Consider the following 13,994-nt stretch of genomic DNA (forward strand, 5'->3'; position numbering starts at 1 on the left):
GGGGGGGAAGGATAGAGGGAGAAGCAGAGTCCCCGCTGAGCCAGGAGCCTGATGTGGGACTCGATCCTAAGACCCTGGGATCATGACCTGATCTGAAGGCAGACCCTTAACTGACTGAGCCACCCAGGTGCCCTGGGGAGATTTTCAGTGACATTTCTTACTGTGAAGAGGAGAAGGTAGTTCTGCTATTGCATTTGCTCTGCTTTCCACCTTTGGGGAGGATAGTCCTGAAGGACCTTGTGCTAGGTGTCCTGTCAGCCCAAAACCTTCCCTGTAAGAGTGGGCCCAGCCCCAAGATCTCTTCCTGAAGGAGAGCACCATGCTGGAGGACACTGTCTAGTGGAGCACTCTGTGATGGTGGAAGTACGCTGTCTGCGCCATCTGAGCAGGAGCCTGGGGCCATGAGTGTTTGTGGAAATCCACATTTAGTATCTCATTTGCTTAACGAGAGGTGGAGGTGGTGCTTGTGCCTGGGGAGGACATTAGAATAGCCACAAGAAATGACACACATGGAAGAATAGCTTCATATGAAGGGATAGCTATTTATTTATAAGGAACTTTTAAAAGTGCTTTTTGAAAGAAGAGTGAACTATCATTTAAATTTACGAACTGTAGCATTAGAAGTGCTTATGGATAATTAAACTTGCAGGTTTAAGTTTTTTGCAATTTTGTGATTTTCAGGTCATGGGGTTTGGTCTATACTTGATGGATGGGAGTGTCAGCAACATCTATAAACTTGATGCCAAGAAAAGAATAAACTTATCCAAAATCGATAAGTACTTCAAGGTGAGTTACATTTTTTTAGATAAGCCTTTTTATCGAGTGTATACAGTTTGTATTTTGGGAGGTAAACCTCTGTGACCCACATCTGGAAGTGTGGACTTAAGCAGCGGGGAGGGGGGACATCACTGGCTTCCATCTGGAAAGGTGGCTACTCTCCCTCTTGCTCTGCATCAGTTTCGCCTCGGTTTGAACCTTGTGTACAGGGAACGGTGGCTGTGTGTACTCTTCTGCATCTGGCTGCTTTCACTCATTTGTTAGATTCATCTCTGTGGGATCCCACAGCTATAGATAGTCCTTAGGTTTTCATTGTGGTGTCCATTTTATGATTATACCTCAACTTATTTATCCATTCTGTTGTGATGGACATGAGGTCATTTCTGAGTTTTGGCTGGTACGAACAATGCTGCTTTGATTTAGTGCACGTCGATGCGTGTTTCTGTTGAACATATGTACATCCAGGGCTAGGAGTAGGGGCCATAGGCATACACATTTTCAGTATAAGATACCGCCTAACGATTTCCCACAAGGCTCTGCTGATTTGCATTCCCGCCAGCTGTGAGTGAGCCTTCCTGTTGCTCCACATCCTCACCAACACTTGGCACTATCACTTTTGGGGAAGAGCATTTTGAAGGGTGGTATGTCCTTGTGATATTTTTGGCTGTCATTTCCTTGTGTTTTAGTTGATATTTCCCTGATGACTTTTCACTCTGTTAGTCTTTTGTGTGCTCTCTTGTGAAGTGTCATTTCAAGTTTCTTGCCTTCCCCCCCCGCCCCATTAAAGATGTCATTAAGTGAACAGAAGTTCTTAATTTTATTGTAGTCTTGTATATCAATCTTTAATATCTACTTTTTAAAAAGATTTATTTTAGAGAGAGAGCACGTGAGAGCAGGGGGAGGGGCAGAGAGAGAGAGATAAGCAGACTCCCTGCTGAGTGGAGAGCCCAAAGTGGGGCTTGATCCCAGGACCCTAAGGTCATGACCTGAGCCGAAACTAAGAGTCAGATGCTTAAATGACTGAGCCACCGAGACACCCCTTTAATATCCAATTGTAGAAATCTTTGTATAGGGCAGGCTTATGAGAATTTCCTTCTTGTTACTTTCTAGAAGCAGCACCATTTCCTTTTCTATCTGGATCCATACTCTTCCTCGATCTGGCCTCTATATATGATGGGAGGAAAGGGGTTGACATTTTTAGATATTTTTCTTTTCCCCATTATGAGTATCCAGTTGACTTAGTCCATTTATTGTAAAGGCCATCTTTTCTCCCATCTCTGTGCCATGTTGCCTGGGTCATAAAACAGGTACCTGTATCTCTGTGACTCTGTCTTAGGTTCTGTGTCCTGCTCCACTGCTCTCCATTCATGCTCCAGGGCCACACTGTCTTAGTTCCTGTAGCTTTCCAATAGAACAGATCTGCTTATCAGGAAGCCTTCAAGTTACGTTCTTCACGATTGTCTTGGGTGTCATCCCTTTACCGTTCAAAATAAATTGGCTTGCTGATTTCCTTATACATACACACATACATACGCACTACCCATAAACCATTTTTCTTCTTGGAATATTGTTAGGGATTCCATAGATCAATTCCATAGATCAGTTTAGGGAGTAAAAATACCAAGTCTTCCAATCCATGAACCTGATATATTTCTCCATTCACTTAGAACTTCAAAACTGTCTCTAGAATTTTTGGTAGTATTTTTGTTTAGAGGTCTTGACCATATTTTGTTAGATTTAGTCATACGTATTTTTAGGGCTTTTTGGTGCTATTGCAGATTGTCTCTCTCTCTCTCTCTTTTTAAGATTATTTATTTTTATTTGAGAGAGAGAGAGAAAGGGCTAGGGGAAGGGGCAGAGGGTGAGGCAGATGCCCCCTGAGCAGGGGAGCCTGACTTGGGGCTTGATCCTGGGACTCTGCAATCATGACCTGAGCCAAAGGCAGCCACTTAACTGACGGCCACTCAGGTGCCCCAAATTGTTTCTCTTTAGATTTTCATTTTCTGTTTGTTACTAGTATATAGAAATGCAAATTGATTTTTCATGACCATGGATCTGCTCAACAAGGTAGGTTAATTTTAATATTAGAATTGGTTTTATGACTTTGGTTCTTAAATTGTATGTCGTCTTCTTAAAGTGAATGTGTAAGTTCCTTACAATTTTTTTTCTAGTAAATGATTAAAGAGCAGTATTCAGCTCATAGTAATTACCAGCATTACTCATTCTTGTGATTGTATTTGGTGACTAAACATACATAATGACCTTATTTTTTGTTCTTTGAATATAGCAGCTCAGGTGGTTCCACTGTTCGGACATGCAAATAGAACTTGCAAGATACATCAAGACCAGCGCCCACTATGAGGAAAATAAATCTCGGTAGGAGAGTGAGCTGTCCAGTGGGACATTCTGGAGTGCTCATTGTGGTTTTATAACCACTTATTTATCTAGAGAGAACACCTTTGACATTTTTAACCATCTAGAACCAAATGCCCTATATGGTAGGCCTTGTCACAGTGACTGCTCACATTTAAATTCATTTAAAAAATTTTTATTTTCTTGGTTATGACATCCACATTTCAAATGTTCAGTAGTGGCTGCTGTGTTGGCCAGCATAGATACAGAGCTTTTCCATCATCTCAGGAGTTCTGTTGGATAGAACGGGTTGAGAATGTACCAGCTTAAACAAGTGGTGTGCTGGTCAGTGCTCAACAACTCGCCCTGCTGGACAGGGGGTGTTTGCATTGATATCACAGAGATTATAAAACTATCACCTAAGGCCCAAATCCAGCCCAGGGCTGTTTTTGTAGATCTCAGTTGCTTTGAATGGTCTTTACGCTTTTAAAGGGTTTGTTTTTTTATAAAAGAAGACAATGGCTGTATGACAGAGACAGTGTAGCCCCAGATTTTGAAGTATTTACTTTCTGGCCCTGTAGAGAGAAGGGTTGGCCAGTCATTGGCATAAAGGATCCGTAGCTCACAATTACAGATGATAAAAAACATACCATACTTTTTTTTTTGTAAATTCCATAGCTAGTTGGGTCTTGCAGGATGCTTTTGTTGACCCTTGCCAAACACGTGTACCTGTAGCCAACCTGGACTTGCAATTCAGCCACGATTTTGAAAAATCAATTACATCTTTTTTGTTAGTTTTTTGTTTTAATAAAGGCTGAATTGTAAAACACTTTAAGCCTTTTGCAGGCCACATGTGGTATCTGTCATATATTCTTCTTTGCTGTTGTTGTGGTTTTGTTTTTAAACAATGAAAATGTAAGTAGCATTTTTGTATGACTCAGGACCGTACACACACAGGTTGTATTTGGCCTGTGCTGTTCTGCTGAGTTCCGTGCTAGCTTATTTCTTAATAAATCTGCCATTAAATTGGATATGCCATCCAGTTAGGTGACTTCTCATTCTCCTCTAAGTCACATTCATTAAACTGAAACCTCTTTTCTTCTTCAGCACCAATTCATGCTCTGATTCCCACGGTGTAAATACTCCCGCCATGACTGACTTAAAGCTAACAATGTGACAACTGTAGTAGCATGTCCTTACACAGTGCTTCTACCTAACAAACACAGATGAGCTCTAGATGATAGGTAATGGTAAAACCAGTAAGAGAATCAGGAAACAATGAGTTTTGCATACTTATTTCTATATTTTTGATATGGTTTATTGTGAATCAATAGCATTTAATTGGGGGTAATGTATGTTTAACAGCCACTCTGGGACATGCCTGAGCACGTAGCTGATCAGCTTTGAGATCCCAGACCAGCAGCCCAGAAAGGGTGGTCACAGGGTGTGGTGTCAGCAGTCATGTTCTGGGCTCTAGGGCCTTGCCTGAGGTGGACATGCTTTTTGGGGCTTGCAGGGGAGGCAGGTGTATTGAGGGTGGTATCTGGATAGAGCCTGGGCCTGGGTGCTCGTCGTGGACTCAGGGAGCCACCTTGGATGATGCCAACATAATCATTGCATCATCCTACGGAGGAATCAGAAAGTAAGAAAGGGATGCTGCTTGATACAGTGTACCCATTATTTGAAAAGGGGATAACCTGTCATCCCTTCCCTTGAACAAAGAGGACCAGCTTGGTAAAAACAAGAGTGTCGGGGTGGAGTGTGAGGAAGCAGTGGTCAGAGCTCCAAAGCCCATGCTTTTGCCCAAGAGCTCCAGCAGCTTTAATTGTTAATAAACTTCTTTCCTAAATTGACTATCAGTTTGCTGCTGAAATGGTGTGTGTGTACACTTAAGTAGTCAGTTTTCAGTTCCCAGTAAGGATAACTTTTGTTTCTGAGTCTTTGGCAGACTTGTTTTCTACTGTATCCTGTGTTTTCATATGTGAGTAATAAAAATAGGTGTTAAGGGGTCCTTGCAAGGGTGATGCAGTGTCCTAAATCAGACAACAGCTCTCAGCTTTTTGAAAGTAGTTGGCTGATTAAGCAGAATCGATTCCTTTTCTAAAACACAGGTATGAGAAGTAGGACAGTCACCCTGACACAGGGGGGGGGGGCTGGCTCGGCTGTTTCTTTGCTGAGAATTCATGTTCTCTCCAAGCCTCTATGTCCTCGCCAGCGTGCAGGACCAGTGGGCCATCCTAGCGCCTGCTGTGCATGTGTCCCCGGCCACCCCACATTGTGAAGCATAAGTCTTCTGCAGGCGCCTCTTCAGGTAACACATTTCCCCTTCACCGCCAGATGGACGTGCACGTCATCCAGCAGCAGCCCGCAGTATAACATCTGTGAGCAGATGATCCAGATCCGGGAGGACCATATGCGCTTCATCTCAGAGCTGGCGCGTTACAGCAACAGTGAGGTAACAGGGCCTTCAGTGCCTACCTGTGCCGGTACCTAAGGCCAGAGGTGTGCGGGAACCTTAGGCTGGATAGGTGGATATGTCCTCGGTGCCCAGAGGAGGGCCTGGAGTTGGGGATAGGAGGAAGCACTGTCCCTCAGCTGTGGGTCTTGTTAATTCCTTCCAGCTTGGCAGACGGGTTTTTCTGTGTTCCTTGTTTGGGCTGGTCACATTCTCCCCACCTGCCAAGCACAGCACCAGGCCAGCCCTGTCAGTGTGTGGGGTGGGCAGGAGTGGGGAGGTCTGAGGAGCAGTGGGAATGTCATTTCTCACATGTGAGCAGGGAGGGCAGCGAGGTCAGGGATGTAGTAATGGTCCGTGGTATGCATGCTACGCATCGTCTTAGAAGGACCTGGGGACTCGATACCACATACACAGGTCTGGTCTTTGAGATTATGGTACCTCAGGGTTCTCAGGAGGATCATTAACATTTGGAGGGAACATCTCTGTGTTTTGGCCCTACCTATTGCAGGATAATGAGCTCCCCTGTCCTCTACCCAGCAAACACTGGCCATTATGTAACCAGAATGACTGGAAGACAGCCCAAATGGCTCAGAGCACAGGCTAGCTCCAAGCAGACCCCTGGTGGCCAACTCCCCCAGGAGGAGGTGCTGTCTCACTGTCTCCCCAGCTGCCAGCACAGCCCACAGGGTAGAGATGGAGGCAGGGACTGTGCTGATATACTTGTAAACCGAATTCGTGGGACACTCTCAGACAACATGTAGAGTTGATTTCTACCCTTAAAATAGGTGTATGTGACAGCATGTATGGCTCCTGTCTGTTTTCCCTCTGGTGTCTGCTGTGGTACCTTTATAATTAAAATGAGAGTTTTAATAAGAAAAAAGAGATCTATCTTTAAATGCTCTGCTCATTTTTTTTTAAACAGGTTTATGGAGATTTAATCCACATACCATACAATTCACCCATTTAAAATGTACAATTCAAAGGTTTTTGTTTATTCACTGAATTGTGTAACTACCACCACAGCCCATTATTGGAACACTTTCATCACCCCCCCAGCAACTCCGTACCCATGTGCTTCTGATCTCTATATAGATCAGAGGTTCCAAGTACCCTCTCCTTTGGGTTTCCCATGTGTCTTATAGAGATAAGGGCTCTTTTTAAACATGACTGTAATACCATTATCACACCTAGGAAAAAAAATCAAGTATTCCTTAATATCAGAGTCACTGTTCAGTTTCCTCTGTTGACTCACAGATGGTTTTATTTTTCCAAGTTGATTTGCCTCAGGATCCAAATGAATTTTATACACTAGTTGGTTGGTGTGTCTCTTTGAAGATGTGTCTCTTCTCCATCACTCTTGCTCCCTGTAGGGTCATTTGGTGTGACCTCTGTGCCCCGTGCTTCCTCTACATGGGTGATTAGCTCTGGAGGCCTGATCAGACTTGGCTTCCATCCTCTCAGGGCAGCTGGTCCTTCATTGGCCATGCTGCAGACTGCTAGAGTGTCTGGCAGTCTCTCTCTCGAGTGTAGACAGCCATCGTTCACTGCCAAATGTATGAATTCATTAGGGCTGTGACATGATGGTCTTCTGGTCCTTTCACTCCTTCTCAATTCCTCCTAACAGCCGAGCCTTGCTCTGAAGTGTGATTCCTTCAGGAGAGACAGGTCAGAGCTGGATTCCGTTGCTATGTGTATCAGGTTTTCAGATAATTGGTTCTCTAGCATCATCTAAGGTAACAGAGTTTTGGGAGTACTGTCTTGATGTTAGTCTACTTCAGTTTCCATCTTTCCCCCCCCTTCCATGCTGAGAATCCGGGTTCTTAATGACTATAGCATATTTTGACTTGATGTCTTAGTATACACTTAGCAGTCTTAAAATAGCAATACCAACACTGCTAATAACAATATAATTACTAGACATAATATAATTATATATTATATAACGTTACAGTATTATAATGACAGTATAATTACTAAAAATTGTTTTAAGATTTATTTTGTAAGTTAATTTTGCCCTTAGATTTTCTCCCTCTAGGAATAGAGATCAAATCATTTTGGGTTTTTTTTTTCTTCTTTTTTCTTTCCTTCTTTCTTTCATTATTTTTTTAAATCATTGTTTTTCAAAGTGACTTTAAGTGGTTTGTTTTGTGTTGGTCTCAGCCTATTGATAGTGATGTCTGAAGAACTTACCTATCTTTGGCAGCCCCCATAGATGTTTCCCTAATTGGAGCCAATTATTGTGGCTGGACAGGCCCTTGTGGTTCTTATTGTGCCTGCAAGATGTACCTCAGCAACAAACATCAGGGAATTTTGGGAAAAAGAAGGATTATTACTTAGAAATTCTGGAAGGCACATGGCATGCCTGGAGCCACAAAGTGAAGTGAGGGTAGAAGAGTGTGGATCTGGTACTCTGCCTTTATTGGGGCCCAGAGTGAGATACTGAGGATTTCATGGGTTTACTCTTTATTGGCAAATTTCAAACATAAGAGCAGGAATTAGGGCACCTAAGTGGGGTCACTCAAGTGATAAGTTATCTAGAGCTTTCTAAGAGGGGAGCTTCATGGATGGGGCTGCCTGGCTCTTTAGCTACTTGTATAGCTGGTACTGTGTTTGTTCTAGACGGATGTCCTTGAAATGTCTGCCTCGGCAATCAAAAGCTTAATGCCAGGCGCTTACACTGTAATTATCAGGTGCCTACCTGTGCTACACTGTTCCTCTGTGCGGTCAGGAATCCAGTTCAGGGCACACTTTAATTCATGCTTTCATTTTGCTTTTGAGTTTTGGGGATTGCTTGTGTCCTGTAATTTAATTTTATGTCATAATTATATTAAATATTTGTGTGCTTCCAAAGTCAGATGTACAAAAGGAGGTATATTCAAAGAAGTCCACCTTCTCCACCCTACGCCTTCCTGCCCTTTCGGTAACCATTTTTAAAATGTAAGTTTTCATTTTTTGATATAGGCAAATGCACACGATAGGCATGTTTTCCTTTATTAGCTAAGTGGAAGCATAACTGTGCACATGGTTTTCTTAACACCATGTCCTAGAGATCCCTCCAGCGCAGTCTGCAGAGACATCCTCTTCTTTGAGAGCTGCAGAATGTCCGTGGTCAGGGCTCTGCTGTTACCGGCCTTTTGCTGTGGTAAAGGCTCCAGTGCCCCCATCACTTCATAATTTAGCAGATGCACCTTTTCTGTAGATTCCTAGTGGATTTGCTAGGTCATGGGGTAAATGCCTAACTGGTTTTTCTAGATATAGGGTGACTTTTTGATGCTCCTGTGGTGCTCTAGGTTGTCACGGGGTCGGGCCGCCAGGAGGCTCAGAAGACAGACGCTGAGTACCGGAAGCTGTTTGACCTGGCCCTTCAGGGCCTGCAGCTGCTGTCCCAGTGGAGTGCTCACGTGATGGAAGTGGTAGGCACTCTGTACTTGCTTTTATTTGGAAATGCGGAGATCTGAAAGAATGTCTACCCCTGGTTGGTTAGAAGTGCTTTTCTTCCGAAAATCATCCAAGAAATTGACTAAATGATATTTTTTCTGCATTAACTTTGGTCTTTGTATCAAGAACAAATTGGCTTTTTATCTTTGATCCTAGAAATAAAAATCTCTATCACTATAAATATTTCTTAGGTGGCTCAAAGTACATTTCATTTGTGTGTTACAAATAAAGGACCTCATCTTTTAAAACATATAGATAGAATTTGTACCATTATGATGATTTTTAATTCTCATTTTTAAAAAATGTTTTCTCTGTGGAGTTCCAGCCATTGGTTTCTTTTGTTTAGCATTAGTAAGATAGTTTCTGATGCCATGTAAAGATTTGGATACCTGTAAGTCACAGAAGATTTTTCCTTTTGTTGTTTATTTTGACCAGATAAAAATTATTAAGTTGGATGAGTACATGATCATTCGAAAGGCTGATTTTTTTTTTAAATGAAATAAATACCTAGTCTTAAAATATTCAACACAAAATATCCAGGACATTTTACCTTATGTATTTCTTAAACCTGTAGTCACATGGCCAGAATGTCTTGCAGTTTTATGGAAATGGACTTTGTGAGTGTATGTGTGTGTTATGTATGTGTGAGCGTGCAGGCATCTGTGTGATTTTCAGATGCAGCTAATATTAGAAGGCTGATCTCTGGTGGCTTTGGTGATAGTCATGTCAGTATGACCAGAATGTAAGAATTTGCATTCAGTGTGGATGTCTCCCCTTTTCTGACCACGCCAGTATTCATGGAAACTCGTGCACCCAACGGACAAGTACTCCAACAAGGACTGCCCCGACAATGCTGAGGAGTATGAGCGAGCCACCCGCTACAACTACACCAGCGAGGAGAAGTTCGCCCTGGTGGAGGTACGGTTTGCTCTTTTCCTCCTTTGGCTCTGGCCTCAGACTGTCTTCCCGTTCAAAGCAAAGGCAAAAACTTGAGCAAAATCAATTCACAGTTTCATGTTGTCACTTCTGTATAGGGCAGGCCTTTGCATCTTTCTTATTGTCAGCAGAACAATAAAATAGAATGTGGGTTCCTGGTCTCTACACTGATGGCTCCCCTGGGTAGATCAGGGGTTCACTCCCGAGTGTCTGGGAGCGGGGCATAGCTTCTTGATGGGGGGACAGAAGAGGAACAAGATGAGACCCTGGTGCCCTGAGACAGAGGAGCCCCCACATTTCCAGTTGTCACCAAGCTCTTTGCTCTCGCATATGTCGGCTCTGGCTCCCTCAGCTCTGCTCTGTCTTCCTGATCCTGTTTTATGAAAAGAAGTTCTTCATTTCCATGCCAGTGAGTTTCTTTTCTTCTGTAATTGGACCTTTTTTTCTCGTTTAAGAAAACTTTGCATACCCTCAGGTTATAAGATATTCTCCTCCACTGCCTTCCGGATGTTTTATTCTGCCTTTCACATTTAGATCTGAAGTACACCCTAACTTAGTTTTCCTTTTCCTTTTTCTTTTTTTTTTTAAGTTTATTTATTTATTTAAGTAATCTCTACACCCCGTCTGGAGCTTGAACTCACAAACCCCAAGATCAAGGGGTTTCTAACTGAGCCAGCCTTGTGCCCCCCAAAATTAGTTTTTAAAACACTTCTGCCTTCACTGCTCTATCTCACCTTTGTTGTGAATTAAGTTACCGTTCATGTATGGGTGTGTTTTTCTCACTGTTCTAATCCATTGGTCAGTTGGTCTATCCTTGGTCGCATGCCCCTCTGTCTTAATTACTGTAGCTGATTTCTGTGTCTGGTAAAGCAGGCTTTTCTGTCTTCAGGAGTTCCTTGGTTATTCCTGCCGTTTGTATTTTCATATAGATTTTAGAATCATTTTTTCATATTTCGCAGTGAAACCTGTTGAAGGTTTTTATGGGGATATGAATAAACCTATAGGTCATTTTAGGGAAAATTGGTAAATTTAGAATATTAAGCCTTTTATGAACATGGTATATCCCTCCATTTCTTTAGATTCTCTTTAATTTCTCTTTTATAATCTGTAAAACTCTTACACATCTTTTGTTAGCTTTATTTCTAGGTATTTGATATTAGATGGTAATGTTTTAAATTTTTTCTAAATGTTTGTCATTGGTATTTAGAATGAAAATTATTTTTTATATTTTTTCTTACATCTACCAACCTGTCTAAACTCATTTGTTAATTGTAGCAAATTATCCATTGGATTTTCTACCAATATAATCATCATCTGAAAATATGGCAGTTTTATTTATCCCAACTTTCCATTTTTATTTATTTTTTTAATTACAATGGGTAGGACCCCTGCTTGTTAAATAGGAGGCACCAGGCATCCTTGTCTCGTTCCTCATCTCAAAGGGAAAGCTTTCAGCATTTCACCATATAATGTATTTGCTGTAGGTTTCTTTTTTTATTTATTTGAGAGAGAGTGAGCACAAGTGTGGGGAGGGGCAGAAGAGGAACAGGGAGAAGCAGACTCCCCGCTGAGCAGGGAGAGCCTGCTGTGGGACTCGATCCCAGGACTCCAGGATCATGACCTGAGCCGAAGGCAGACGTGTCACCCACTGAGCCACCCCAGGTGCCCCTGCTGTAGGTTTCTTAATAACCAACCTTTATCAGATTAAGGAACTTGCCTTCCAGTCCTTGTTTGGTAAAAGAGATTTTATTATGAGTTCACATTAATTCTGTTAAACACTTTGTATTCACTAAGTGTGACTTTTTTCTTTTATTCCATTAATGTGGTGAATGTACATTGATTGCGAGGGGTTCCCCCCACTTTTTTTTTTTTTTTTTTTGAAATCAGGTTTGATATTAAGGTAACCTTGCATTCCTGGTATAAACTCAACTCAATCATGACAGATTATCCTCTTTATGTATTGTTGGGGATAGTTTGCTAGTATTTTGCTTAGGATTTTTATATCAGACTTGATGAGTGAGAGTGTCTTTTACTATCACTTTTTAAAATCTTTTATTTTAAAATATTTTTATATTTACAGAAAAATTGCAAAGATGATACAGTGAGTTCCTATATACCCCACACCCATTTTTCTTTATTGTTAACATTTCACATTAGTATTGTTATAATTAATAAACCAATATTGGTACATTATTATTAACTAAAGTCCGTACTTTATTCAGATTTCCTCAATCTTTCCATAATGTCTTAGTTCTGATCCAAGATCCCACATTACATTAAGTCATCATATCTCCTTAGGCTCCTCTGGGTTGTGAGTTTTTCAGACTTCCCTTGTTTTGGATGACCTTGACAGTTTTCAGGAGCATTGATCAGGTATTTTGTAGAATGTTTCTCAGTTGGTATTTATGTGATTTTTTTTTTTTTTTTCCTTCTTTTTGTATTGTATGGAGTGGTTTGTGTAAGGTTCATGTTACTTCTTCTTCCAGTGTTGCTGGCATTTACTGGTGAAACTTTCCCTTTATGGGATGGTTTTTGAAACATTCAGTTTCTTTACTATGTACATTTTCTATTTCTATTTGTATCAGTTTTGTTAAATTGTATTTTCAGGGATGGTAAGTTAGATTTTCAGGGAATTTTCAAAGAATCTTTTAAGATTTTCTAATATTTGTCAAAAAGTTTTTCAAAATAAATTCTCATCTTATTTTGATAACAGGTTTTTTTTCTACACATCAGACAATTCACCTGTTTGAAGTATAAAAATTCATTGCTTTTTTTAAAATATATATTCACAGAGTTGTACAATCACAATCCAATTTAAGACATTTTTGTTTTGTCAAAAAGAAACTTCACACCCATTAGCAGTCACCCCCAGTCCTCCTCTCCCTTCAGCCCTAGGCAGCCATCAGTCTGCTTTGTGACTCTGTAGGTTTGCTTATTCTGAACACCTCATGTAAATGAAGTCATACAGTCAGTGGCTGATTGTGATTGGCTTCTTTCTTTCTTTCCTTCTTTCTTTTTTAAAATAAATTTGCTACAACTTGATTTTATTTTTTAGATTATTTTTTTTTATTATGTGAGTCACCATACAGTACTTCATTAGCTTTTGATGTAGCGTTCCGTGCTTCCTTGTTTGCGTGTAACACTCAGTGCTCCATGCGTGTTTGGCTTCTTTCACTGACCATCATGTTTTCAAGGTTCACACGTGTATCAGTATTCTTTCCATTGCTGAACCCCCCCATCCCATTGTATGGCTGTATCACATTGTATTTATTTTTTAGCTGATTTTTTAGTTTGGTTGTTTCTGCTTTTTCACTATTAGGAATAATGCTGCTGTTAACTTTTGTGTACTAGTTTTTATCTGGACACGTTTTCATTTCTTTTCAGGAAACATCTAGTAGTAGAATTTTTGGGTCATGTGGTAACTCTGTTTAACATTTTGAGAAACTACCAGATGGGTTTTCCCAAGTGGCAGCACTATTTTATATTCCTACCAACAGCGTATGAGGCTTCTACTTTCTCCAAATCCTTGTCAACACTTGTTATTGTCTGTCTTTTTGATTCTAGCCATCCTACAACACATGCAGTATAGCTCATTATGATTTTGATTTGCGGTTTCCTAACAACTAATGATGCTGAGCATATTTTCACGTGCTTATTGGCAATTTATGTATCTTCTTTGGAGAAATGTTTATTCAGATCCTTTGTCCATTTTTTAATTGGATTATTTATCTTCTTATTGAGTTCTTTATATATTCTAGATAAGATTTCCTTATCAGACATATGATTTATATTCTTTTCTTCCATTTTGTGGTTGTCTTTTTACTTTCTTGGTGGGGTCCTTTGACATAAAGTCTTTATTATTTTTTGTAAAGTTCAGTTTACCTATTTTTTCTTTTGCTACTTGTGCTTTTGGTCTTATATCTAAGAAACCATTTCCCAACCCAAATCATGAAGATTTACTCTTATGTTTACTTCTAAGAATTTTATAGTTTTGCCTCTTAAATTTAAATGTGTGGTGCATTCTGAGTTAATA

At 40.7% G+C, this 13,994-nt stretch overlaps 1 protein-coding gene across 2 annotated transcripts in view; it reads left to right on the forward strand.

The window, feature by feature from the left end:
* The window catches only part of CYFIP1 (cytoplasmic FMR1 interacting protein 1), a 129,360-nt gene that overhangs the window by 61,428 nt on the left and 53,938 nt on the right, over positions 1-13,994 (forward strand). Inside the window, exons 1-4 of one of the 2 annotated variants that reach the window (XM_040642642.1) lie at positions 3,094-3,153; positions 5,467-5,584; positions 8,878-9,000; positions 9,818-9,943. In XM_040642642.1, the coding sequence (XP_040498576.1) occupies positions 5,519-5,584; positions 8,878-9,000; positions 9,818-9,943 (315 nt within the window). In that variant the 5' untranslated portion in view covers positions 3,094-3,153; positions 5,467-5,518. Of the gene's footprint in view, positions 1-3,093; positions 3,154-5,466; positions 5,585-8,877; positions 9,001-9,817; positions 9,944-13,994 lie in introns of those variants that run through there. The other variant, XM_040642643.1, reaches the window with a different exon arrangement.

Source organism: Ursus maritimus, unplaced genomic scaffold (genome assembly GCF_017311325.1).
Source record: "Ursus maritimus isolate PB19 unplaced genomic scaffold, ASM1731132v1 scaffold_27, whole genome shotgun sequence".
Lineage (NCBI taxonomy): Eukaryota > Metazoa > Chordata > Mammalia > Carnivora > Ursidae > Ursus > Ursus maritimus.